The sequence below is a fragment of the Pogona vitticeps genome, chromosome 6 (assembly GCF_051106095.1).
Source record: "Pogona vitticeps strain Pit_001003342236 chromosome 6, PviZW2.1, whole genome shotgun sequence".
NCBI lineage: Eukaryota > Metazoa > Chordata > Lepidosauria > Squamata > Agamidae > Pogona > Pogona vitticeps.
In genome coordinates this window covers 110333086-110359841 of record NC_135788.1, presented here as the reverse complement: position 1 = coordinate 110359841, position 26756 = coordinate 110333086, and the positions used below count along the sequence as shown (strand labels likewise).

The window sequence follows — 26756 nt, the reverse complement described above, 5'->3', positions numbered from 1 at the left end:
CTTTTCTCCTAGCAAATGTATGACTGACAAGCCGAATTCCCAGAGATGGATACTCGGGTTGTGGGACTTTCTGTCAAGTTGGACTTCAGTCGCACTGGTGACTCAAGACTTGATTCAAGGTTGTTGTTTTTTTCAATGACTTGGACTTGACTTGCATCTTGGAAGCCAGCTACCCTTTCTTTTTTCTGGAGGGAAAACAGCTTATTTTTAATAGAGACTCGGACTAGGGACTCAGACCCTAAGATTTGGCAACATTCCTGCCAATTCCCCAATAATCTGTATTGGGAGTGAGGCATTAGGGAGATATTCCAGATGTGTACAAACAAACAAGACTTGGGGGGGGGACCGGTACATCCCACAGCAAATACTCCCCCCCCCCCCCGTTTGGATGCAGATCTACAACAAAATACCAGAACAACGAGGAACAACACCACTATGTGGAGAAGCCCAGGCTTGTTTTTTACCTGCTGTTCTACAAGCAGAAATTCAACAGGTGAAGTTTTCACCAGCATGGAATAGAATGAAGCAAGGAAACACCATCGGGATAATTTTAATTCTGGCCTACAACTCCTATTAGCTCCATGCTACCTAGTCCAGGTGAGGGATTGTGGCAGTTGCAATTCTAAACGCCTGAGGACCCGAAGGCACACTGTCTTTCCAGTGGGAAAGCTGACCTTAACAGCAGCACTGATGCCATACGTGGAAGTCTCAGTCTGCCAACCGTTATGAGGAGAAAACCCACACAAAGAGACTTGTGGCACCCAGAAGGCTGACACAGTTGTTGCAGCATAAAGCTTTCCTGGACCAGAGCCCATCGGGTGCATGAATCACAGTCAGGATCAGAGAATGAAGCTGGCAAGTGAAACGGCATAGTTTAAAAAGCGAGATTTTCCTCCACCCTTTCCAAGAGCTTTTAATCAACAGGAATTTGCAGGGACTTCTCATGGAAACAGAAAAGAAAACCCGGCTCAACGCTTCTTCCCCTCATCTCTTCCTTTTGTGGTGGAAAAAGCCACGTCGGGAGAAAAAATTCCACTTCGATGCCCTCCTTAAAGACACAGGCAGCGGACGACGCCCCTCCGAGCGCCGCCCGGTCTACCCCGGAGTTGTTCGCTCGGCGTCTGCACAGCATCCCGGCAGTAAGGCAAGCTTATCGGACGGCGCTAAGACCGAGGAGCCGCCTTGGCGTGGAAAGGATCGCCCTCTCCGCTGGGTCCGAGCGCCTCCCGGATGCCCCTCGGAGGCCGGCCAGCCAGCCAGCCAGGCTCTTTTGTTCTGCAGCGGCCGGGCGGTGAGCGAGCGAGGTTTCCCACCGGACGCTCAGCTCCTCTCTCCACCCACAGCCGGCCCATTGAAACCCTCTGCTGCCGCAGATCACAATGCAAAACAGGTAATATAGCTGCTGCCTCTGCCGATCTCTGCCGGATTGGGTGGGTAGCATTCTGTCTCTCTTCCGATCCTCGCCGTTTCCAGTATAGCCTGGAGCAAGAAGTGGGGTGGCGTGAAGGGGAGGAGAGGCTAAATAAGCGTGGGTTGCCCATCTGCAGGCTCAAGAAGGAAGGGAGCATTCGCCTCGGATATTGGAGATGGATGATGGGCGAATTGCCTTGCTCCGTATCCGCTGTCTTCAGGGAGAAGGTTTGCGTTTAAGGGGTAATAATAGAGAGGGATAATTTAATCAAACACACATTAGGTTACTGCTCTTTCCAAAGATGCCGGGGAAGTCAGCCTGTTTAGAACCCTTTCCCCTCCTTTATTTTTTCCCTTTATTTCTTTTTGAAAATAAAACCCGTCTGTCTTGTCTTTGCAGCGCAAATGCCCCAGGGCTAACTAAGCTTGTGGTCAAAGCTGAAGGAGAAGGAGGAGGAGGGTGGCACTCGACACATGCCCAGAGGTGCTGTCTTCTTTAGGACAAAACCAATCTCATATTAAACACATGAAAGTGGGGTACTCAAGATCCTCCTAGAATTTCTTGCTAGATTCTGGCCTGACCCGGCCGAAGCTAAAGTCTCTAAATTCGGATTAAGCAATGAAACTGGTTATTTTTCTAGCGCTGTGACAGGGCATTTGGTCCTACAAGTTGAGCTGGAAGTTCTGCATCTATTTGTCACTCATTCTTTAGTGTTAGAAACTTGTAGGATCGGTAGACTGTGGAATTAAAAATAAATCTGAAGGTGCTCACATGGCAGTGTGAGGTGTCTTTTCCAAATTCAGATCACCTGCCAGATTTTTACGTTACACTGTCCTCATTCATTTCTGCCCCTTCAACATTTCCAGGATTGGATGCTGCCAGTTTTCTTCTGTTTTTGGGGTGGGGAGCAATTTTAAATAATTAAAGACCTGGATTTGGCATCTGGAGGCATAGTAATCTTTAAATGGAATCGTGGTTAAGTTTTTATTTTTTTCATTTTTTTAATTTAATTCTCAAAGTGAAATTTCACAGTAAAATCTGCAAAATGTTATTATCTGGAACATTACTGAATTTCAAATTTGTGCTAAATTTAGTAGTACTGTATTTTGAACATATCAGTAGAATTGGAATAACTGCATTTCAAATGGGCACTTGCAGAAGCTGGGATACAGTTATTTATTAATAGATACCTGGAAAATGAAATGTTAATATTCAGCTTGGTATTTTCTAGAGCTGTTTGTAAATGGGTGCCAGATTAGAATAGATTTCCAACTCTACATTTTAGTTCTTGGATGCTATAATTAAGAGGTACCTGCTATGCTGGTCTCTAAGTACATGCAGGTCTATTTCTAAGCAATGACATGATATAATTTCTAGCAAATGAGTTTCTGTAGCTGACATCTACTGCATCTTTGGGTAGATAGTAATCCTGAAGCTACTGTAAGAAGTATAATTTTGGTCACAAAATAAAATATCCTAACCTTGTTCTTTAATGTCTGTAAATGTTTCTGTTTACTTGCCAAAATATGGTAAATGTTGAGAATTATAACATGTACACATGTATACTGGAGCACAAGATGTTTCACACATACCATTGCTTTCCCTTGTCTTTCACCCTCGCCATAGAGGTGTTCTCTTCTACAGGACAACACCTGCTCTTCATGTGCATGATCAATCATAGCATGATCAAAACTATATTTGCATGCATTCAGGTGCACTCCTTTGCTTTTTTACACAATAGGTTTTGCTGGCTAGGACTCATAGAATCTGACCATATCTGGAGGGCTGCTGTTTGCCCATCCCTTGTTATAAATGTTGAAAAGGAATTGGATAGGCACAAACATTTGTGAATGTAGCCCAGATTCACATATGTAGCTGACATACCTCCATACAAAAATCACAAGAATGCTACATAACGTAGCTTTTCCCATATATTTAATGTCTGTGTGTATGTGTTTTTGTTCACAGACTGGTACATACATGTGCTTTTGGAGATAGAGAAGCCCATGCATATTTACATGTAAATGAAGGAATATATGCAATTGGGCAGACTTACTCTCAAATTTGAATACATAGGCACTCCAACAATTCAGTTTACATTTTAAAAGCAATTGAACACATAATGAGAGATGTTTGTGTGAGTGAGTGCATGTGTGCATGCATACCAGCCTTATTTATTTATTTATTTATTTATTTATTTATTTATTTTAGATTTTGGTTTACTTTGGAGAAATTATTATTAGTAAAAATATTAAGAGCTGAACTTCTCTGATAATGTTTAGGACATTAATGGATGTTTTCTTGAAAGCAGGTCCCTCTGAATTCAACAGGGCTTCCTTCCAAGTTAACGTTACATTCCTGGTCTTTGATGCCACTGTGCTTTTTTGCTACTGAAGGCAGCTACTCATCTGAAATGAATACTTTCAATGTATTCTCATGGCTTGAAATGCAAAGGTCATTGTGATGATACTCTCAAGGTGACAGGATGCATTTCTGGGGTGGGGAAATGCTTCCCAGTGGACTTTTCTGTTCTTCTCACTGTTCTCCCGTCTCTGCAGCGATGTCCCTGTAGCGGAACGAGCTCTTGTTCCTGGTGCCCAATGGAGCCATCTCACAGGTGGCAGGTCGAGAGGGGTGATGGGCATCCAGCAGAGCTACAGACAAAGTCTCGGGTGCTGGTACCAAGTGGGACTGGTTGGTCAAGAGCAGAACACCATGGCAGCACTGGGCTTGAGAACCAGGTGATAGAAACCTGTCCCTCAGTTCCTTGGTCTCACTATATGCAGAACTCGCTCAGCAGTGACATCCCCCAGAACCATATGGCTATAGAAGACAGACCTTCCCATCCTGAGATCTACAGCATCGCCCTGTGGGGGCCAAAACTACATTCAGCACTGACCAAACATAGAGGGGGGAGAGCCAATGCACAGGCCTCTGCACCTAATTCTAAGCGTTCGGGTCAGTCAGGAGATGCAGCTGATGAGGGGTCCCTGGTGCTGATTGATGCCGAAGGGGTGCCCCATACAGTTACCCAAGAGGAGGTGGAGCTTGCTGGGCAAATGCAATCCTCAGAGCCTGAGCTGCTGGCCTCGGCCCCACCACCACGACAGCTGTACTTCTGCCCCATTTGCCTACGGACGTTCCTGTACCAATCAGACCTAGAGCGCCATAGCATCACTCACTCGGAGAGCAAGCCGTACGTGTGCCGTGAATGCGGCAAGGCCTTCAAACGTTCCTCGCACCTTCAGCGACACAAGCACATTCATACTGGCGAACGGCCCTTCAACTGCCCAGTCTGCCGCAAGGGTTTCCGGGAATCTGGGGAGCTATTGCGCCATCAGCGAGTCCACACAGGGGAGAAACCCTACCAGTGCCAGATTTGCAGGTTGCGCTTCACAGAACGCAACACCCTCCGCCGGCATGCCAAGCGCAAACATGCCCGAGAGACCTACTACCAGCGCTCCGTTGAGGAGGGTGGCGGCAGTTGGACTACTGTGGGGGACTGGGAATCGGAAGTAGTGTCTGGAGCTGGTGACTGGGGGTCTGAGGAGCTTGAGAGTGGCTGGACCAATGAAGCAGTGGAGGACTGGGTAGGGGATGGAAGCCACTGGGGGGAAACTGCAGAAGGTGGGACAGAAACCTCTCTTGTAGCCACGACATATCTACAAGACAGGGGGGAGCCTATCCAAGACAAAGACACACCGGTGATCCAACCCCCATAAATATGTAACACCAGGGGACATGAGCTACAGAGGAAAACTGGGAAGTGAAGCTTGGTTTGAAACTATTTATAGGGACTTGCAACTTTTGTAATTGCATTGAGACTTTTTCCATGATGAAAGGCATGAAAATAAGGATCACACCCAGCCCTAGAGAATGTTATAAGCCTTGAAATGTTAATGTGTGGGCATCACCAAAGACTGTTGGTGGACAGGAAATCATAATTGTCTGCTCCTGTGAACAACTGTATTATGCTATCCAGAGGTGTAGCAGGAATGGAGAAATTCCTCTTGCAACTCTACCAAACTAAATGTTGATATTTAGTGATCTTCTGTAAAAGTCTTTGCATTTTAATTTTGCAAACATTTCAGTGAATTAACATATGCAAAACAGAAGTGGTCTGTTATTATAATTGTTTTCTCCCACTTTCTTCCTGGTAAAGATGAATTACAGTTTGGAAGTATATTGTTCATCCAGTCACAGCATCCCTTAAAGCAAATTAGGTCATCACCTGATCCACGGTACCACATATGTTCAGAAAGGCAAGATTCTGGCAGTGAATGAGAAGAGGCTATGTGCTAGCACGATGGTTGCCCTGCAAACTTCACCATGGTAAAATTTATCTGAAGAATGGTGGCAGATATATTGTTTAGGAAGATTGTTCCCAATTATGTTAGGAGTTCCTAGACCCTTCACAAAACTACAGTTCTCACAGTCCATTGTAGTAGGAGAAGGAGATATATCAGTTAATTGGGGTTACGTTTGTAGTATAGAGTTACCACTCGACATTTGTAATCAGGCAAATAGTTCCTTGTTTTTCCTCTTAATATTGGACTAACAGAGGGATTAGTTTCTAATCTACAGAATAGGTTTACATGGACCCATGCTGTTTTCAGCAGTTGGTAGTTATTGCAAAGAACATGGCTGTTTTGGATGGCTTGTGTTGTTGAACTGATTCCTGGCTCACTCAAGATGTATATGAGGCAAGGAATAAAGGAGGAACCCCAGCTTTGCCAATGCTTGCTTGCAAATCCCTGTGTTACATCTTGAAGGCTGCTTTCCTGACCAAAAGCAAAACATCTCTTTCAGTATGAAGTCCACTGTATGCATGCTGCTGATGGAGGGTGATTCACCTTGGCTTTCTGATGTGGGGCAAAGTGACCATGTTGCTGGATTCTCCACTACTTCTATTAAAATGCTTAGCTTTTTGATACAAGAAATGGTTAAGAGTCTAAGAAAGGCAATTCCTGCAGAGCTGAGATCACAGTAGAATATGATGTAAGCTAAACATGTATAGTTTGCATATAGAGAGATGATGCATATGATTTGTATATAATCATTTGGACATGTCCTCCTTCTTTTCTGCTCTTGCACTTGATATGAACTTTAAATCTCACCCAGACACACAACTGCACAGCAAACATTCAGTGATCCATATACAAGGTCAAACCCTTGTACAGTATTTTGTTCACTTAGAAATAACTAATGGGCCTTTGGTTGTTTTCTTGCAACCACCACAGCAAGTTGAATCACCATTTCCTCTATGAATATGCACTGAATTCTTTCTGGTTAATTTTTTTTAACCAAGATTGCCTTTGCATGAACAAGAAACAGAGAAAGCCCCTTGGGTTGCAGCTGTGTAAGGAGAGTCATGGTTCGTGAGCTGGAGCACTCTTCACATGAACTGGTTATAAATGGTTTGTCTACAGAGGGTTCAAGCCATATTAATGGGTCACATTATTAATGTCTCCGCAGCATCAATAGAAAGGAGAAGTAGTTGTATTTGTTCTGTGGCCCTGATTGGAGCAGATCATTCCACCAGACAAAATGTATATGGATACCCTCTTTTTAAAACATCAGATCAATGAGATTATATAGACCACACAGTCTTCGTGGGATGAAGAGCTATTTGCTTCATTCTTAACCCCTTTTTTGATGGGCAGCATTTCTTGCATATCCAAAATTGCTCTTGTATCAAAAAGCCTAAGTTTTCAGAAAGGGAACAGAGACAATATTTGTGTGACAGAGGAAAGATCTCTAAGTATCTGTAGGATTGTGTGGGAGAGCTAATGAGTGCAAATGAAGAAGTGCCTATATTCAGCAGTCTACCCACCCTGACTGTCTTAGTCATCATGAGGTTATTTCTGATTTCTTGTAAGGAATGAATATATAAATGACTTCTCTGAAAAATTACATACATCCCTTTCCAGTGGTGGAGTACTACAGATGGCACTGGCGGAAAGTTCAGACTGAGCTGGTGAATAATCAAGCAACACCCCCCTGTACGCCTTTCCTTCTCTAGTAGATAGCATATATATATATATATGAGAGAGAGAGAGAGAGAGAGCACATGGTTCCACAGAAGCTATACCCCAGCTGTTTTTCTGTCCCACAATCGCCAAATTAAAATTGTATGTTCCACTGAAGGCCTGACTAGCATTGTAAGATATGGTGCCTTATTTCACTGACTTTTTTTTTTGTCCCACAATATTCACTCTCTTTCCTTCAAAAGAGCTCCATCTCCCCACCTTTGCCTTGCTTTCCCTCCCTCCCTCTGCAAACCGCATAAGAGTGGGAGGAATGGAGTCAGGCTTTTGCCTTGAACTATCTCCAGGGCTCTCTTGTATGCCCAGGCCTCCAAGTTATCTTTGTTGCCATGGAGACCACCTTGAGCGCTCAGTTGGGTTGTTACAAGCAGAGTCTTTGTTAAGAAAGGCCTTCATGGCCTTGGCTGCTGAAGGCGGCTGCAGAAGGATTAAATGAAAGCACACAGTTGAATCTCTGTATCTCTTATTTCTTTTAGCCATACAGGGATATGAACCTGTAAAAAGAAGGGTCATAATTTATGGTGGTTGTATTCTGGAGTTATTTCTGTCTAGTACTCTATAAGTATTATTTTTCCCTGAGGGAATATGGCCTGGGGCATCTGTAAAACAACTGGTTCAATCCACACCTTCTCCTAAATATTGTCTCTTGGTATTTGGTTCTTTTGGGTTTCATTGCAGGAAAGTTGAAGCCAATTAAAGAGATGTAAGTAGTCCTATGGTACTGTACTTTTTGCAACATCACATCTGACACCACAAGGACCATTATACCTGAAAGTGTGCCACTTTACATGGTAGGGAACAGTGTTTACTGGAGCAGCAGAGGAAAACACCTAGTTAGGGGAAATCCTCTCATCAAGAGGATTTTGGTCATTGTATTTGAGCTGAGGTGATGCTGAAGTTCTTTCTGTAGGCATTGACGAATGCTATGTTACTGCTGCACTCATGAAGTGACAAATATGTTCATGGGATTTAGGTCTTAAAGCTACAGAGAAGGGGTGTCATGGAGCTAATGGTGGAGAAACAAATCTTTACTCCTGCCTACTCCCACTCTCCCAAATAAGAAAGACAAAAAAGGGAGAGCTATACCAATGAGATTTTTCTTATTTCAGAACTAAAAGGTCTATTCCTTGACAAAATCTTATCCATTCAATGGGTCTACTCTAGTCAAACAATTGGCTTCAGTGCTTACAGTATTTATCTCTGTAGAAAATGTTTCAATAAATTGTGTAAAATGCCCTAAAATTGCAGTTTTTGGAGGAAAGGTAACAAATAAATACATACCCTCCCGACTGTACTGTATTTCTGGATACAGAAAGATTGGAAGCCATAATATGTGTATTTTTATTTCTAAAAAGAGAGGGTGCCATGGTCCCTTCCTGGATGTCATGCACATAGACACCTATGATTTATAAGGCAGAATTTCACTGGAACACCCAGAATTGCATCTTCATGGATAATTGTTAGAAGAGAACAGCACAAAACTAGAATTTAACTTCTACATCTCCAATTTTATTTTCCTACTTTAAAAAAATATTTGAAATTATTTATTTATAGCTCATTTGTCCACTAAAAACACAGTGTTCCATGTTGTGAACAAGCTTTGTGAAAGAATAAAAACAGGTAAAACCAAATGTAATTATAAAATCAAGCAAACCAATCCCAGCACAAAAAAAACCCACTAAAATCATTACTTTCAGAGAAAAGAAATTTTTCATAAACTGAAAAGCATTCAGCATGCATAAATTTTGTTAAATGGACTCTCCAGTGAGCTTCCATGTGATCAGAGTTAACCTGCCAGTCAGAGGTGTTGTGATTTTCAGATATAAAAGTTGTCATTCTGCTAATTCCAGGAGAGGGGTGTCAGTGAAAGGTATTGTCCTGAGGGGCAGTGATTATGCACAGTAGGATTGTGGGATTTGTTATATCAATATGTGCCATGTTATTTAATGCAATTTTTTTTGAGTCACCAGTTCAGTTAGTGGCATCTTTGTTGCAGTTTGCACAACCACATGGAGTAGTAGGCCACAGTGCACCCATGCTACAATGTCACCCTTTCCCCCATTGCTTTCCAGTTTGCAGCATACTGTAAGCACTGAAGCAAGTGTAAACCAGATACTGTAGTTATATTTTACTAAATTCTGTTTCTTTGTCGAAACTTTTGTGAAGTAAGGCAGTTTGGCTCTTCTGGTTCTATACTGTTCTTCATACCTTTAAAGTTCATGCTTGATAGTACAGAGCAAGAATCAAAAAAGCAGTTAGGGCCTGATGCTCATAAAATTCAGACAGAATTGATATTTCGGAATGAAAAATATTAATCCATTTGCCAAGAAAAGAATTTGGCTGCCCTGTGCACTTCACTTTGTCTGTGAAGCAGGGTATATTCAGGAAATAAGGTGCATGTGTATGATTGTGTGGTACCCTGCATCTTTAGTATATTCTGTCAAGCAAGTATGAACTAAAGTGTTAATTCTGCATGCATGAAATGTTAGTGCAACAGTAGTATGAAGATGGCATATACTGTTTCCCTGAAAATAAGACCCAACCTGAAAATAAGCCCTAGTATGATTTTTCAGGGTGCTTGTAATATAAGCCTTACCTCCCAAAATAAGCCCCCGTTAAGTGAAACCCTGCCCTCCAGCATTGTGCAGCAACCAGATGACATGACTGTTTTAGAATAAATTTAGATTGTCGTACATTAAAAAAATAAGACATCCCCTAAAATAAGCCGTATTGCGATTTTTAGAGCAAAAATTAATGTTAAATCCTGTCTTATTTTCAGGGAAACACGGTAGTTTGTAGCACCCCACCCAAAAGGAAAAGATCAACATTTTATTGCCAGTCATGTCCCACAATATTCCTACAAACCCCCCACTGATAATCCTAAAGCTAATGTCTCTCTCATATTAATCCTCCATAGTACAACTCCCTAGATTCCTGGTGCCGCCCGTGTTTATCCTTCTTTCATCTCGATCACCCATTCTTGTGCCTAAAACAAGTTGCTCGGCCGGACTGAAATCCAAGATCCTTCGCTTCCCATGGTTTTATCATCTTGCCAGGAAAATTTTCCCCTGCTTAAATTCTACCGTTAGGAAACCTATTAAGGACACAGAAGCGCTGCTTCTGAAAACACTGGTGACTCTGCCAGAGCTGCCGGGCTTTACATTCTTCGAGCGCGGTCCCTGCTTTGCACGGCGCGGAATTACAAGAGGACAATTACGCGCCCGAGCAGGCGCGAGAAGAGAAGATCAACCAGCTCCCGCAAGGACTTATGGGTAGAGGGAGGGGGGGAAGAGAAGATCAACCAGCTCCCGCAAGGACTTATGGGTAGAGGGAGGGGGGAAGCGGGGGAGGGCAAGTTGACCGCGCGAAGGGTTCTGGGAAGCGACGTTGCAAAGAGGGGATGCGGGCGGCGAAGCGATTTCGCGGTGGCTTGTGGGTAGGAAAGGAGGGGAGGAGAGGAGAGGGCAGGAAAGGGAACGGAGCTTTTGGTTGGGGAGGGAGGTTTCCGGTTCCGGCCGGGCCTGTGAGAGTTGTAGCCTGGCGGTGCCCCCCCCCACAAACCCACCCGAGAGGGACCAGAAACCGCCCTCCGTGTACCCGGGGGGGTAAAAGAAGTGCTGGGGGCTCCCCCCCCAGAAACCCATCCTGCTGTGCAAGGACCAGCCCCTGCCTGGGGCGCGGAGGAGGCTGGGGCAGCGCCACACACCGGTGAGTGCTCCCCTGGAACCAGCAGTGCCCCCCCTCGATTGCCCCCCCCCCAAGTGCCTCATTGCGAGGCTGAGCCCCCCTCCACCCTCACCCCCCACTTGTTTGCTAACTTCCGTCCCTCCTCTCGAATAGCCGCCCCTGCTTTTTCCTATCGCCCATCGCCTTATCTCGCCAGTTATGATGCACGACTTCTTTCCCTCCCTCTTCTCTCCGTTCATATCCTAACATCTGGCCCAAACCAGAAGCCTGAATCGTGTCATTTCCCTCGATTACTACCGTCCGCTATTTCACCTTTATATCCTCCCCTAAGCTTGTATTATCACCCCCGTGTATTGATTTATCTTCATTTTAACCTTATATTTTAGGCACGCATCGCTCTTGACCAAAACCGTTAGCCTGTGTATCCTCTGCCTCTTGGTAGCGGAGTAACTACTGTCTCTGCCACACCATTTCACTGTTGTAGACTGCTCTTGGACCTCTTAGATACACAGTTTAATTCCATAGCCTAGTCTATATAATATCCTAAACATACCAAGACATAAAGCTAAGCTGCTCTGGTTTTTTTTTAACTTGAGGCCCTGCCATCTTTTGCAAATCCCTGTTCCAACTCCTGTCCCCACCCTCTTACAGGTTTTCTTTCACTGTGCTTTGTTAATTTCCAGGCCAATGGTCCAATACATTTAGGCTGCATTGGACCATTGGCCCTAGGCTTTTTGAGTCCAGCTAAGGATTGCGAGTCTGTGAACCTGGATTTTTTTTCTATTCAAAGCATAAGCTGTACCACTGATCTATGAGCTTTCCTTTTCCATATCTTCATGAAATGCTTGAGATGTTATCGCAAAGTATTTTCAATCACATTCCACTGAACATCCATCTTCCCTGTCAGATGTGGTTCTGCCTGCACTAACAGATGGTAGTAGTCTTTCCTTCTCAACAGCCCCATAAGGCACTCTTGCTATCTACTGCCTTTTGTTTTTAGCCTGCATCTCCCTACTGTCCTGATCATTGATTGGGAAAGGCCTCATGTGTTTGGCTCATCTTTCAGGAGGTCCTGTATATATAATTTTTCTGTATGTAGAACATCCATATTTCCTGACCGCACCACTTCCTGACCCTTTGATGTTAAATTTTTATTAAAATACTTACAGACAAGACATTGTTTGATTTTTGATCCAATAGTGCAACATCTTGTGTCCAAAAGGATTTAAGGAAGTGTTATTGTGCATGCATTGTATTTTGGCTTCTTCAATTATTTTACTTGCAAGGGGAGCAGAAACAAAATTGATCAAAGTGCTGTAGTCTTGACTATTGGAAATATTGTTCTATCTTTTGTTTTATTACTGAGTCTTCGGTGAACATCTTCTACATGCTAGCTGCAATAGTCTTCCTGATATATATTTTTTTCATGCAGGGTGTAGTTTTCAAAGAAGAATACCTCTAACCAAATCATTTTTCATCATCCTTCCTTGTCCCCTGCAAAATTCTGAGGTGTCTCTGTCCTTGCAACACAACAGTGCTGTCTGAATTGCGCATCTCCAAATTGCCCTCTAGGTAGAGAATTGGCTAATAGATTCCGAATTGGAAAATGCATGTTGCAGAAACAAAAGGCAGGCGGGATATCTTTTGCCATTAAAGTACCCTGTTTGTGTAGAGTTAGTTAGAGTAGTCTGCCCATGAGGAAGAGAGAAATCCCTTGTTTTTTTCAGATAGAGAAATGAACAGTGAAGCATGTCACTGGGCTGCCAACTTTCAGAGGAAAGCAGTGAGTTGGGGGGAAAAAAACAGATTCCTTTCATGTGAATTAATACAACCAACTGTTTTCTCCACCTGGATGAGCCCTAGTTCTGACTTTTCCCTTCTTCAAAAATGTTCTCATTGGTTCCGTATTCTAATATTGTATCCTAACTATCAACATAATCCCTCTACTTCTCATACTAATTAAGGCCTCTTACGCTATCCTGTTTTATACTCATGAGTGCTATCATGACCACCTGATTGATGCCTTTGCTCTCCTATTCTGCCATTCCTGACCTTATGTCATCATCAGGCCCATCTAATGTAGATGTTAATTCTTCTTCAAGTACTTCACTGGCATTAATTTTATATAGCTCCAGTTAGGCATTGGCCCGTCTTTGTTCCCAGTGCAGCTCCTGGCACGTTGTGCACATTAAGTAAAAGTATCTATAGTAGAAGAGTCCATCCTTTTCAGAGAACCTGGCTTCCATTATTCTGTGCTGCAGTAGTTTCACCCTTCCCTGAAAATCTTGGAGCCAGTTAAATCTAGGGTGGCTTGGCCACTCTGTGGGCTTGGGTGGAAGTACCTGCTGATAACATATTTTATAGTACAGCGTTTTGTCTTAGTTTTGTGTGAAATAGGGATTGGGTAGGCAGGATAATGGTTTGGAAATTGTATATATGTATCACTAATGCTTAAAAGATTAAAGTAAATAGCTGTAGTCCCCACAAACTCAGAATTAATGCAGAATAAGTTTTAAAATTGACTTCCACAAAGGAGATGAAAGACCATGAAGAATATTTTGATCTTCAGTCTTCACCAGGCCACACACTCTTCCTTTCTGCATAAGATTATACTTTCTAATAGAGGCTCCCAGGTTCCATCAAAAATTAGTTTTTCCCTATGTGGAAAGAACTTTAGTGTCAGTGATACATGCAAATTTTCACATATGATTATCATGTGAATATATACTAGAAGTCTATAGTTAAACTGCATCCCACAGTATGTACATAGAGTGATACGTTTGATCATTCTAGTGCAGGCTATGACATCTACTTGCATGTATGCATGTAAAACACAAACACTGAGAGACTGCCTGCTTCTCTGTCTCCCACTGTGACTTCAGCATTAGCAGAAAGGAGCACAGCTGATGACAGCTTAACAAATACTGTCTTAATTACAGTGAGCATGGGTACATTTGTAGTGTCCACCTACATGATGAGAAGAATTGTATGACACATCTTTGCTGAATCAGAAATATGGAGGAATTGCTAAAATGCTTTTTGGTTGTGGGTAGATGTTGCAGAGCATCAGGGCACCCCTTCCAATGCACATCGATACTGTTGTAAGGTACCACTTGATGAAATGGTAATCTACATCTCCATCAGTCTGCTCTCTAGATAGTCCCAGCTATGCAGCAAGCTGTATCTTGGTGGATTTGCCTTTGGCTTTTTTATATGCCAGGCATGTGATGGCCACACTTGGGTAAAACACAATGTTCCATGCAGTTAAACACACTTTTGATGAAATTTTTCTATAATTGCCTCTCACAAAAGTCTTGTCAGGAAATATAAAGATGCTGTGATCTAAATTCATGATGCAGCAGCCTTGCTGAAGTTAAAGAGATCTGGATCCAGTCAGTCATCTCCTGTGGAATCATGCCATCATCTGTGTATGCTTTGAAGAAAAGCAGCGGGAATATAAGTGAGGGGAAATGTTCATCTCACTAAATAGAAACAAAGTACAATTGGGGTACCCAGTCCTCTGGCTGCTGTTGGACTACATCTCTCATCAACCCAGTGCTCAGCCATGCTGGTTGTAATTGTCCAACAACAGTGGAACAGCCAACAGTCCCTCGTTTCTAGTTTAAGTAGTTTTGCTCCTTATGGGAGATTCTGGGAGCTGGAGTTCCCACCCCCACCCCAAAAAAACCCTTGCTTTGTCAGTTTTTATTATTACCCTTCACATTACCATGAGTGGAAGCCAAACTGTCACGGGCAATATGCCTTCTGAAAAATATTCCTATTTGCATATTGTTGGTACTGATTAAGATGCCAGTACTACTGGTAGGAGGTGTAGGTGTTTCTGAAGCAATACTCCATAGCAGCAGAACCACTGTGAATGTCTCAGTGCATCCTGCCTTTCATTTAATAAAGAAAGAAGAACATATAACCATGCCTTTAAAAAGTTTATTTGTATAACTGTTCGTTATACAGTTGTCATCTTGTTTCATTGTATTTCACTCCCATGACCACAACCAATGTGTATGTAAGTCTGTGGCTTGATTACTGTGTTCCATGCATTTGAAGAAATGGTGGAGGGAAGCTTTTGGGAGGAGACAAGGGACACTTATAATATTTCTGTGCTTTGTTAACCTTGAAATTGTTTGGAAGGTATGCCTCCTTAGTATGAACAGTGAACAGTTGCCTAGCTAAACCAGAGTTTTAGTTAAACCAATACTTCCCTTCTACCAATAACCCTCTGCTATCTGTAAGCTGCACAGAAAGTATACTGGGAGATAAGACACCTTCTTTTGTTTCATTTCAGTGTCTGAGATGTGGAGATATATCTCTTCTGAACACAGAAACAAGGAAAAAAAGTCTTGTGGAACCTTGAAGGCTAATAATTTGACCTAAGCTTTAATAGACTGCATTCACCTTAGGAACTGGGCCACAGTTTATGAAAGTGAAGATATGTAAGTGGTCAAAGGGGGGCTTCTGTCAAGAAGTTAAGTAACTATGGGAGCTTCAGGATTCTGCCCTTGTTTTTTCCAATGATTAAACAAAACAAAATGCCATTAGGCAAATTAAAATATATACACCTGGAGTGATTTACATAATTGATACAACTTGCAGCATTTAGAATTTCTGAGTAAAGAATATTGGCGATTGCACATTGTGATTTTCGTAAAGTATACACAGTTCTTGCTAAGATTAGGACAACCAGGAAATAACAGAACCAGCAGAGATGAGAAACCCACTTCCTCAAGATGGGCTTCTCATCCACACACAAGAATTTTGCCTTTTGTTCCAGCAAGTTTTGAATGGAATGCATGGGTCTGTCTCCTATTATAGATACTGTATAAGATGTTACTGTTGTGTGCCATCAGGTTGCTTCTGATTTATGGTGAGGTATGTGAGATGTTGAAGGCATGATTTACCATATAATTTCAATGGCCAAGCGGGGATTTGAACCCACATCTCCTGGGACTTAGCCCAACACTCTACTACACAATTACTGACTCTCAACAAGAGTTCAGAATTTTACTTTTTAAACAGTTACTCACTTCTTTACCCACTACACTGACTTAGCAAGAGGTCATTACAGTATACTGTTAACATGTCTGAGAAAGTAACATACTGTATTTCCCTTCCTTGTTCCTGGGGCAGCTTTAGGAACATACATGAAATGCTCACTGGTTCCATCATGTGGCCAATTATGTTTGTTGCTTAAAATTCTTTTTTTTTAAAAAAAATACTTACATTAAAAGGCAAAGCTTTCCTTGGCACTTCTGAAATGCCTAGAATTACAGCACTCCACACCCGCAGTCCTGGAGATGGGATGAGATTTGAAGCCTGCCACGTCAAATGCCAAGTTGGAGGAAATTCTGTAGACAGGCATTCTTGTGAGTGATAGTTTAGTAGACAAACTGAACTGCCATAGGACTCTGTCCTCCATCTGGTACTTTCCTGGTATATTCAACCAGATAACCATCAAGAATTAAAAATTATCCATATTCAGAGGAATTTCACCTCTTATATAACAGATACTTTGAAAATCTGAAATCGGACAGCCTTGCTTATCAATCCTGCTAATGTACTACTAGGTTACAGTCTGGCAGACATAGATTCTAGAGGGCAGTATGAAATATTTTGTAGGCTTTGTTGATTCCACATATCCCAACAGTGAATTCCATCTTGGCCTTTTAAATGAGAAATCAAATAGACTTTAGCTGGCACAGGGCACATACTCTCTAGTAAAATGCCTGCCTAAGCCACAGAACCTAAGCATGCTGATACTGTGCTGCCAGTCAAGGGAACCCCTTTTAAATGATACTAGGCACATGGAATGCAGGATGGGTATGTTTCGTTGTATTTGAACAAGCATAACAAAATGCCTTTGTATAGAACACCCCTCCTTGCCCTACTGCCCCGAGAAGCAATGAGTAATAGAAATGTGCTATTATTACATTGAAAAAAGTAATGAATTACAGCTATTGTCATTTCAGGTTCCAAAATAACTCACTTCTAGTTTACAGGAACAAGTGATACTTTTAATGAACCAATAAAAATATAAAACAAAAAACAGCGAACTTTTGATGATAAATCATCTTCTATCAAGATGTCCCTCCCAGAATTCTTCTTCAGGTACTGCACTGGTGTTTGTTTTATATATCTCCAGTTGGGCATTGTTCCATCTTTGTTTCCAGTGCAGCTCCCACTCCCCCTTCTATGCCTTTTTGTTTCAAAAAGGGGGAAGGAGCCCCCCCCCCCAAGATTGCCTGTGACTGTCCTCTGTTTTAAGAGATGGGCCACACATTTCAAACTGCTAGCTGAGGAGAAGCTTGAAAACAACATGCATGTTGCAGCTCTTTCCAGCTAAGAAGCGAACCTGGCTTCAACATCATCAGCCAAGTGAATTTGGGACATTATTAGCAGCATATTAGTTGGAACTGCCCACAAGAACTTGATGCACAGCCTTGATTGAAGAAGATGATTTATCATCAAAAGTTCGCTGTTCGTTTTTTGTTTTACAGTATATCCTTATTTGTCGATTAAAGGTATCACCTGTTCCTGTATTTGTTTTGTTTCCACGACCATACAGCCTTTTCCTGATCAGTTCTACATTGTTACTGTGGGACGTAATGCCTTCCTTTCAAGTTCTGCTCTCATCCTATAATGTAACTTAGATTACCGGAGAGCTGTGGCTCCACCATTGCAAGTTTTGTGGGAGAGCAGGGAGTTGAAGTGAAGAATTCTGTATTTATTTATGTCCAGCAGCCTATTGGCTTTTGGCCTTTTCAGTCTACATTAACCTATATTCCTGAACAGTAATGTTTTACAAGGAGTGCTGCCTTATAATATCTGTTATTTTATAGGAACAAATGGCAAGATCCAGAGCAACTGTGTAAAGTGTCTTGCATGGGCTTGTGAACTCCCTGAAATCAGCCTGGTGTCAAAATTGTTCATAAGATATGTGATTCATAATGTGTGTTTTTAACCTGTGCTCTTTGAATGGCACAAATCTTCACGGAATGTGATGGAGATGTATTAGTTATCGAACAGTATAGAATGTCTATGACTCCTCCCTAGCACTGCAGAAATACTAGCATCTGTAGGAGAAGACATTGTGATAGCTACCAACCCAGTCAGTTGTAAGTAGGGGTCAGATAAATTAATGAAAGATAAGGTAGTCAGCTAGCCACAATGACTGTGCATTTTAATATGCTGGGAAGTATGAGCAAGACGGTGTTGCACTCATGTCTTTCATGCCTCTTTTCAAAGATATTAATTGGTCATCTTGGAAACAGAATGCTGCCTAGATAGGCTTTTGATCTGATCCCAGCACAGCTTTCCTTTTATTTTTAGAATTAGAGAGATGATGCATCTCTGAGTAGAACATACTGGGCTGATCTAGCATAAAGCTACTTCCTATGACCTTGTGGGGAGAGGGGGAATATTTTTTCCAACCAAATTATCTTAAGTTTGTTTGCCATGTTTTTAGTTCATTTGTTCCTTTAAATTAATATTATCTCCCAGTTTATGGATACTGTTGAATTGTGTGTACACAAATAGATGGGTGTGGTGGTGGCCATTTGGTAAGCTGATTCTTGTCTCAGTGTTGCATACAATTAAGACTTGTTTCTGGGAATAGACACTTAAGAGAATGGCAATGATTGGTATCTTTTTTTTTCAAATAGCAAAGTTCTTTTCCTACATGTTCAGTGTTTGTTTGCTGGAAGTATTTTTAAAAAAAGACAGGTGCCAACTCTACTGGAAAGTACTATTGTCCTTGACATGTGTGGTGTATACATTCCTATCCCATTTCTCCCCTTTCTCTAGGCAGTGCCCCCTCCCGGGCGGAGATGGAAGCCAATGCAGCAAGCGATGAGGGTGTGCATTTCCAGAGCTACCCCTTTGATTTCTTGGAGTTCCTGAACCACCAACGCTTTGAACCCATGGAGGCCTACAACCATGAGCATGCCAAAGCGGTTGCTGCCCTCCCCTGCCCACAACCACAGTATGACTATACCCAGCCACCGGCTGCTGCTCCCCCTGCCCACTTTGACCGTGTCCCTGCTGCTGTAGGCACATCCAAGCCCAAAGCCGAGGGACCATCTTCCTCTTCTACTGCATCTGTTTCATCTGCCAATGTCCAGGTCAAGAAAGCAGAACCAGGAGGCCCTGCACCGCCACCACCGCCTCCACCGCAACAGCAGCAGCAACAACAGCAACCTCCATACAGTACTCCAGCAGTGGTACCAGCAACAGGGCAGCCTCTGTTTGATAGCACAGCTGCTGCTGCCGCCGCCGCTGCTGCCTACAACACTCCTCAGTGGGGCATAGTGGATCTTTCTGGCCATCAGCATCTTTTCAGCAGCCTGAAACGTGGACAGGCTCCACCACCGACTGCATCCACTGTAGCTGCTGACAGTCAGGTGGGTAAGGATGACAAGAACTACTTCCGGCGACTGAAGTACTTCATTGACCGTCGCTTCCCCTGTGGCGTGTGCCAGAAGTCCTTCAAACAGTCATCCCACCTTGTGCAGCACATGTTGGTTCACACAGGTGAGCGTCCATATGAATGCACCACTTGTGGGCGTACCTACAACCACATCTCCAGTCTTATCCGGCATCGCCGTTGCCACAAAGACACTGAGGATGCCACAGCTGCTGCCAATGCAGCCGCCGCCAATGTGGCCGCTGCCAATGCAGCAGCAGCTGCAGCTGCTGCTGCTGTTGCTGCTGCCAACACAGCTGCTGCTCCAGGTGGTGAGGGAGCATCCCAGCCTCCCACCCAAAGCAGCAATCCCCAAGTGGTACCAGCGCCAGCAGGTGGTGGGACGACAGCATCTGCTCTTAGTGCTGCCATAGCTCAAGCTGAAGGCCCTTTCACTTGTTCCCTCTGCTGGAAGGTATTCAAAAAGCCCAGCCACCTCCATCAGCACCAGATCATCCATACTGGTGAAAAGCCATTCTCATGCTCTGTCTGCCAGAAGAGCTTCAACCGACGGGAGAGTTTGAAACGGCACATCCGGACACACTCAGATCTGTTGCGAGTGCAGTGTGGAGTATGTGGCAAAGAATTCCGGGATGCTTCCTACCTGCTTAAACACCAGGCAACCCATGCACCTCCGGGAACTTTACCTCCTCGCCCTGAGTACAAGTGTGACATCTGTGGTAAGGGCTATGTGGCTCCCCAGAATCTGTTGCGCCATCGGCAGCTGCAACACGAGGGAGCCCAGTTGCCTAAGGATGGCACCAATCCCTTGTCCTATTTGCCCCCAGGGGCTTATCTCCTTCCACAAGACCCACAGGCTACCAGCTCAGACGGAGACACTAAGCCAACATCGTATGGACTCTTGGGTGCCCACCCACTGCTGGTGGGAACAGCAACAGGCAAAAATTTCTGTTGTGGGATCTGTGGACGTGGCTTTGGACGCCGGGAGACGCTCAAGAGGCATGAACGTATCCACACTGGTGAAAAGCCTCACCAGTGTGCAGTGTGTGGGAAGCGCTTCCGTGAATCTTTCCATCTCAGCAAGCACCATGTAGTGCACACTCGAGAAAGGCCCTACAAATGTGAGATATGTGGGAAGGTTTTTGGTTACCCGCAAAGCTTAACTCGCCACAAACAGATCCACCGGCTCCAACTACCTTGCTCTTTACCACCCATGGGGCCCTCTCTCACCCCCATGGGGCCTTCTCTGCCCCCACCTCCTGAGGGGTTAACGTATGGCTGTTCTGACTGTGGAGAGCGCTTTCCTGACCTCTTTCATGTCATGAGCCACAAGGAGGTCCACGTGGCTGAGAAGCCATACCCTTGTGATGTCTGTGGTAAGTGCTTTGGCTTCATTGAGAATCTCATGTGGCACAAACTGGTCCACCAGGCTGCTCCTGAGCGGCTTATGCCTCCAGATGAAACAGCAGCTGCAGTAGCCCCATTGGAGAATGGGCTGGCCAGTGGTGACAACGTGACATCTTTTGAGGATCACCACCCTACCTTGCCAAGTGGGGAACGCTTCTCCTGCTCCATCTGTGGCCAAACCTTCAAGCATTTCTTGGGGCTTGTGACCCACAAGTATGTACACCTGGTGCGTCGCACATTGGCCTGTTCGGTCTGTGGACAGAGTTTTGCAGGGGCCTATGACCTTCTGTTGCATCGGCGCACCCACCTGCAGAAGCGCCATTTCTCCTGTCCAGTCTGTGGCAAGCGTTTCTGGGAGGCTGCTCTCCTCATGCGCCACCAACGCTGTCACACAGAGGAGCGCCCATACCGTTGTACTGTCTGTGGGCGTGGTTTCCTGCGTTCATGGTACTTGCGGCAACACAAAGTTGTGCACACTGGCGAGCGTGCATACAAATGTGCCCTCTGCAACAAGCGCTTTGCTCAGTCCTCAAGCCTAGCTGAGCATCAGCGTCTTCACGTTGTTGCCCGGCCCCAGCGCTGTCCGACTTGTGGCAAGACTTTCCGCTATCGCAGCAACCTTCTGGAGCACCAGCGGGTCCACTTGGGTGAGAAGGTCTATCGCTGTGACCGTTGTTCTAAGAGTTTCTTCTACCTGTCATCCATCCTTCGCCATCAACGTTCCCATGATGCTAAGCGCGAGTTGAGATGTGGAGCCTGCCTCAAGCTTTTCAAAGATCCCAAGTATTTCAGTAAACACCTCCAGGCCCACCAAGGTGGAAGACCATTCAAGTGCAGCACCTGCGGAGAAGCCTTCTCCAACACCTACGGTCTGAAGAAGCACCGCCACATCCACAAGATGGAGCGCTATGCTGCCATGGGAGCCCACAAGGAACAACCCTAGTGTGGGGATTAGCAGCAGAGAATACAGGTGGCCCTTCTTTTGACTCTAGCGTGGGGAAATGAGGCTAGTTCTAAGCTGTTCCAAGCCATAAAGGCAGGGGAGGCTCCATAAATAGTAGACAAGATGTGCTTGTTGGCAGTGAAATGCTACCCTTGGGGAATGGATTTGGGAAGAATCATCAAATCAGAAGTGCATGGTGGGACAAGCTGTGAACAACCAGGGATGAAATGCCAGGAGAGGCTTAAGTTAGAAGATGTGGCTATCAAATAACTTGCTGGATCTCTGTTCCCCATAATCAATAGGTATTGTTCTGGCATTCCCTAGATTTCCTAGTCTCAAGTGGTGGGAGAGATGGTTGCCAAAGGACTACCAAACATAAATGTGGTGTCAGGGATGGAAGTTTCTTGCTTTTTTCAAACAGTAGGAACCAAGTTACTCATTGTTCTTAGTAGAATAGCAGTGTTTCTGTTCAGAGCCAGCATATTGAAATGGAACAGAAACTAATTAGGCTCCTAATTGCAAGAAAAGATGGAGTTTCCTGTACTACTCAGTATTTGGAATGGAACATAGAACCAGTTCATACACTTGGGGACAGGATAGGAAAGGACACGATACAGTTCTCTAGAAGTGTTCACCAGACTTTTCTGCATACTCAGCCACCTGATCTATGCCTTATGGGCCTTGCTTCCTTTTGGGAGCCGGGGAGACATTATTTTGTGTGTTTTATTCACATTTATAAAGGAAATAGACTAGTTTTCATCTTTAAAAACCTAGCGGGACATGCCTACTAATAGAAGACAATTTCACGCATGATCTGAATAGTAAATTAGAAGAGCCTGCTTGAACTGTGATCCAGCATATGGTTACAGTAATGGCATAGATGCTTCTGTACCATAAAACCTTTACCTTTCTTTCTGCCTCCCAGACAGTACCGGTTCATGATGCAGTTGAAGAATGAGAAATGTGAATGCTTCCTCACTTGAAAAAGAAGATAAAGGGGGGGGGACCTCACTCTGCTCATACAAACAAGCAATTCCCAGCCTAACTTCAAGAGCAGTTTCTAATCCTGACCTCTTAAATTTCTACATACATAATACTAATAGAGCATTTGGACATGTCATTTACTCATAGGCATCCTAAAGTGGTTTTAGCTCCTCGGGGCTGGTCATATCTTGTTTCCAAATATTTGAATTCGACTTCAGACAGTAGGCAGGAAATATGGAAGCACATTGGCTATCCTCTGCGGCCTACACCTTGGGTTAGCCCATGATATCTCTTCTTCTGTAATCTAGGATGCTAGATTTTTTTTTTTTTCTAATCCAAAATGTCATTGTCATCATGTAGGTGCACCCCCAATAGTAACAGCTTGTTGTGAGGGAGGCATGGGTCAGATCTGGAATGGGACCTGTGATTAGGTTGTTATCTATTCCCAGGTCAGTTCCACTGTTTGTGTTACCGCCTTCTCTTCCTCACGTCAAGGCTCAGTGGGAAGCAAGAGGAAAAAAGACTGGTGGTTTGACTTTCTGGGCCAGTATGTGACTGGCATTGGTTGCCCTGCACATTGAACTGGCTTTCCTTGGTTTGAACCACAGACCTCTCTTTGCAAGACATTGTATGTCCCCAGGATCATATTAAGTACTAGCTAATTTGACTGAGAATGGCATATCCTGTGTTAACATCATTGTCCTCAGTTTTCTTTGGGGTCCTTGTAACTCCCTATGTGGGAAGGATACGATATGATCAAAAAGGTCCTTGCAAACCTTCCAGCTTTCTCGCACACCTCCTCCACGCTCCCTATCTGCCCTTTCCACACTGGAACAAATTACATAGGCTATAGAGCATATCTGAACAAGGTGGAGGGGGAACTGGGTTAGTATATGCAACCAAAGAATTCTGAAAGTGTTTTCCCTTGTAGACAGTAGACCCCATGCAGGTGATTTGACATCTCTTCTCTACTGCAAAAAACTTGGTTGTCCAGGATGATCTATATATTAGAGATGGTTGTGATGGGAAGACATTGTCAATTTTCCATTTTTGATAAGGTTAGCATCTCAATTATTTTTCAAGTAGCCAAAGATGCCGTCTTGACATTCTTGGTCTACCACCCCTAGCTCCACATCCATGGTTCCTAGCTTGATGAGCATCAATCCAAAACAATGAAAACCCAAAGGTACAGTTTTATTCCAAGGTGTTTGACCAGTGCTTGGAAGAAGAGAGAAAAGAGGACATTGCAAAAGTTGCAGGCTTGTTTGGTGGGTGGAGGATTGATAGAAACAGGCCCACTAGCTAATGATGTTCATTAAAGGCAACATCCCTGCACTTGGTGGTCCAGAGGTTTATAAGGTGGCTAGATATGTGGTGGAGAGTATGAAGAATAATGAGATGGGAAGGCGGCTACAAATTATATTTTCTAATCTTTGCCTCACCGCAAAGTTGGGTCAACTTGAGGACAATTGTCAGGTTGAGTTAGATTTATGTCTCTAACTGACTAAAATACTACTGATTATTTCCTGCCTCCAAAAGTGGCTGATAGTAGATGTTCCTTTTCCCACTTTACCTGTAAAGGCCCTGGATCTGTAGCTGAAATTCAGTGGATTCTTCCTTTTGTGGTGGTTATACTTCTGCTTGCCTTATATGGGAACAGGATTTTTTCCCCCACATAGAATATTTCTTACCTGATTTTACAAGTAGAGCTGAATTCACAATTAGGTCTTTGCCTTTATTAATATACCAGACCTTGTTTTATACTACTTGCTTTGTTGTGCCAGCTGCTTTTACATTTAGTTGAGTGTTGCTTCTAAAAAATACTGTTATAAGAAGTGTGGGAGCCACAAAACCGCCAACCTGTTCCTCTACTTAAGGTTTATTTGTTTATATGATCCATTTTTTTAACCTGGAGGACAAATGGGTTCTACCTTACTAATTAGTAGAAAATGTGAATTGCTTAATTGTAGCATCCCAAAGGGACAATGGAATATGAGGGGAGAAAAAAAAACTTCCAGGCTTTCTCAGATTACCTAAGAGAAAACTGTCAGAATCTAGTTGTACATTTATGCTGGCGTAACTTCATTAGCATAATTTTTCAGTGGCTAATTGCTGCAAGTTAAAACATTCACTTGGGTGTTTCTTCCTGCATAGCAAGTCACACAGCTTGTATATTAAAGGAAATATCCATGCTATCATCTTATTTCACATCAGTTTGACACAAAACATTATGCCGATTGTAAAATGGACCGGATTCTGGTAATTTGTTCCAAAATATGTAAATGCCTATTATTTTGGTCAAATATGGAATTTTTAAAGGAACCTCTTTGAGAACAATTTCCAAGCCTAGAGTGTGGGAAACAAATTGTGTGATTAGTTATGACTGAAATTCCTGCTTAAATCACAAAATTGATACTAATATATTCAGCCAGGCCTTCCTTATCAATTCACCTTGGTGGTTTGATTCCAGTAGATGAGCAATATAGTCTTGACTCTTCTTCTGTGGTGTGCTTTTTTAAAAAATAGGTTCCACTTAAGAGAAGTTAGTTATCTAACACCATTTAGTCGCTTTTCGGGATTTACAGTCGGAATACTTGGAAAGTGACAGAAGGGGATCTGCCTCACATACCCCTGTAGTGCACAATTACAAATAAAGTAAGGGAGCTGGGAGTGAAAAATGTCTGCCTTGTTCAGTCACTTATTTAATGTCAAAGAGCAGGCATAGCATAATTGTTACCAAGGGCTCATCTTGACAGTTGACATTTGCCCATTCTTTTTGTCCTCTTTTTTTGGTTGGGTTTTACTAGCAGTAGTAAGAAATTATCATTCGCCTATGAAATATGTCACTTTTATGGGGGAGATGCTGGAAAAGAAGCCAGCAACTCATGCTCTGATTTATCTGGAGGAGTTAAGGAAGTGGTGTGGATTTGAGCGTAAGAGGTTCCTTGGCTTGATTTCTGTAGAAAGGATGTGAGGGAGGAACTAGTAGATTGAAGAGATGGGTAGTCTTGAGTTTTCATTCTGATTGGGCAGTGGAAATTCTTTGGAAGATGATGTTGGTTTGGAGTATACAGCCATGAGTTGACAACTATCTTTCCCACTGCACTGCCTCCTCTCATTTTGGATGGATTCTCAGCCATCAGGTGCAGACCACTAAGATGCTGGATGTGCTACATATCTCCACCAAGACTAATGCCTGTTGGGTACTGGAATTGTGAAGCAGGGGGAGGGATGATACTTCATCATTTCCTAGTACTAGAATCATCTTTTTAAGATGGCCAAAAGACATGAAACTACCTTCTCAGAACTTCTTCAGCTCTCCTGTTATTGGGAAACATGAATTCTGTTGTTCTAACTGTAATTGATGTTTTCCTATTCTCTTCCCCCATCCCTACACTTTCAAACTGGGAGACAGACATTTTTGAGATAGGACTCAAACATCCGCAGACCAGTGACCATTGTATAAACTCTTAATGATGAGTCACACCACCGATAGGACCCAACCCATTGCAATCATGTTAGGCAAAGACTTTTTATATTAATACAAATATATAAATACGTACATTTATATATAAATACTTCTTTTCTAACTACCCTTTTCTCCCATTGGCAACAGAATATGGAAAATGTAGTTCTTTTGGTGCCAAGATTCAAATCCTTATGTTAACATGTACTAAAATATGTATGAGACCCTTTCATTTTCCATGCAGCCAATGGGTCCAGATTGATAACCTGCCCCATCCTCCCTTATTGTACCCCTTGGGAACTGTACAGCGTGTGTTTTTCTTAGTCTGGGTGGGGGAAGGGGAAGTGTGTTTTGTGTTTTAAACTAAGCAGTTG

At 43.4% G+C, this 26756-nt stretch overlaps 2 protein-coding genes across 4 annotated transcripts; both read left to right on the top strand.

Annotated features, from left to right (window-relative positions):
• Window positions 1-585: 585 nt before the first annotated feature.
• Window positions 586-8168, top strand: LOC110081847 (uncharacterized). Of its 2 annotated transcripts, none has more exons than XM_020798919.3 (2): window positions 586-1390; window positions 3970-8168. In XM_020798919.3, exons 1-2 carry the CDS (start codon window positions 944-946, stop codon window positions 5131-5133), a joined length of 1611 nt encoding a protein of 536 aa, XP_020654578.3. In that variant the 5' UTR covers window positions 586-943; the 3' UTR covers window positions 5134-8168. The 2 variants fall into 2 exon arrangements, with proteins under 2 accessions (XP_020654578.3, XP_078233202.1); XM_078377076.1 differs by having other exon boundaries at window positions 1251-1390; window positions 1811-8168.
• Window positions 8169-11031: 2863 nt separating this feature from the next.
• ZNF865 (zinc finger protein 865) lies at window positions 11032-26685 on the top strand. 2 transcript variants are annotated; one of them, XM_020798913.3, is made up of 3 exons: window positions 11032-11166; window positions 15449-15596; window positions 18964-26685. In XM_020798913.3, the coding sequence occupies exons 2-3, from the start codon at window positions 15581-15583 to the stop codon at window positions 21930-21932; spliced, it is 2985 nt and encodes a 994-aa protein (XP_020654572.2). In that variant the 5' UTR covers window positions 11032-11166; window positions 15449-15580; the 3' UTR covers window positions 21933-26685. The 2 variants fall into 2 exon arrangements, with proteins under 2 accessions (XP_020654572.2, XP_072832889.1); XM_072976788.2 differs by lacking the exon at window positions 15449-15596 and having other exon boundaries at window positions 11036-11166.
• The last annotated feature ends 71 nt before the right edge of the window (window positions 26686-26756 follow it).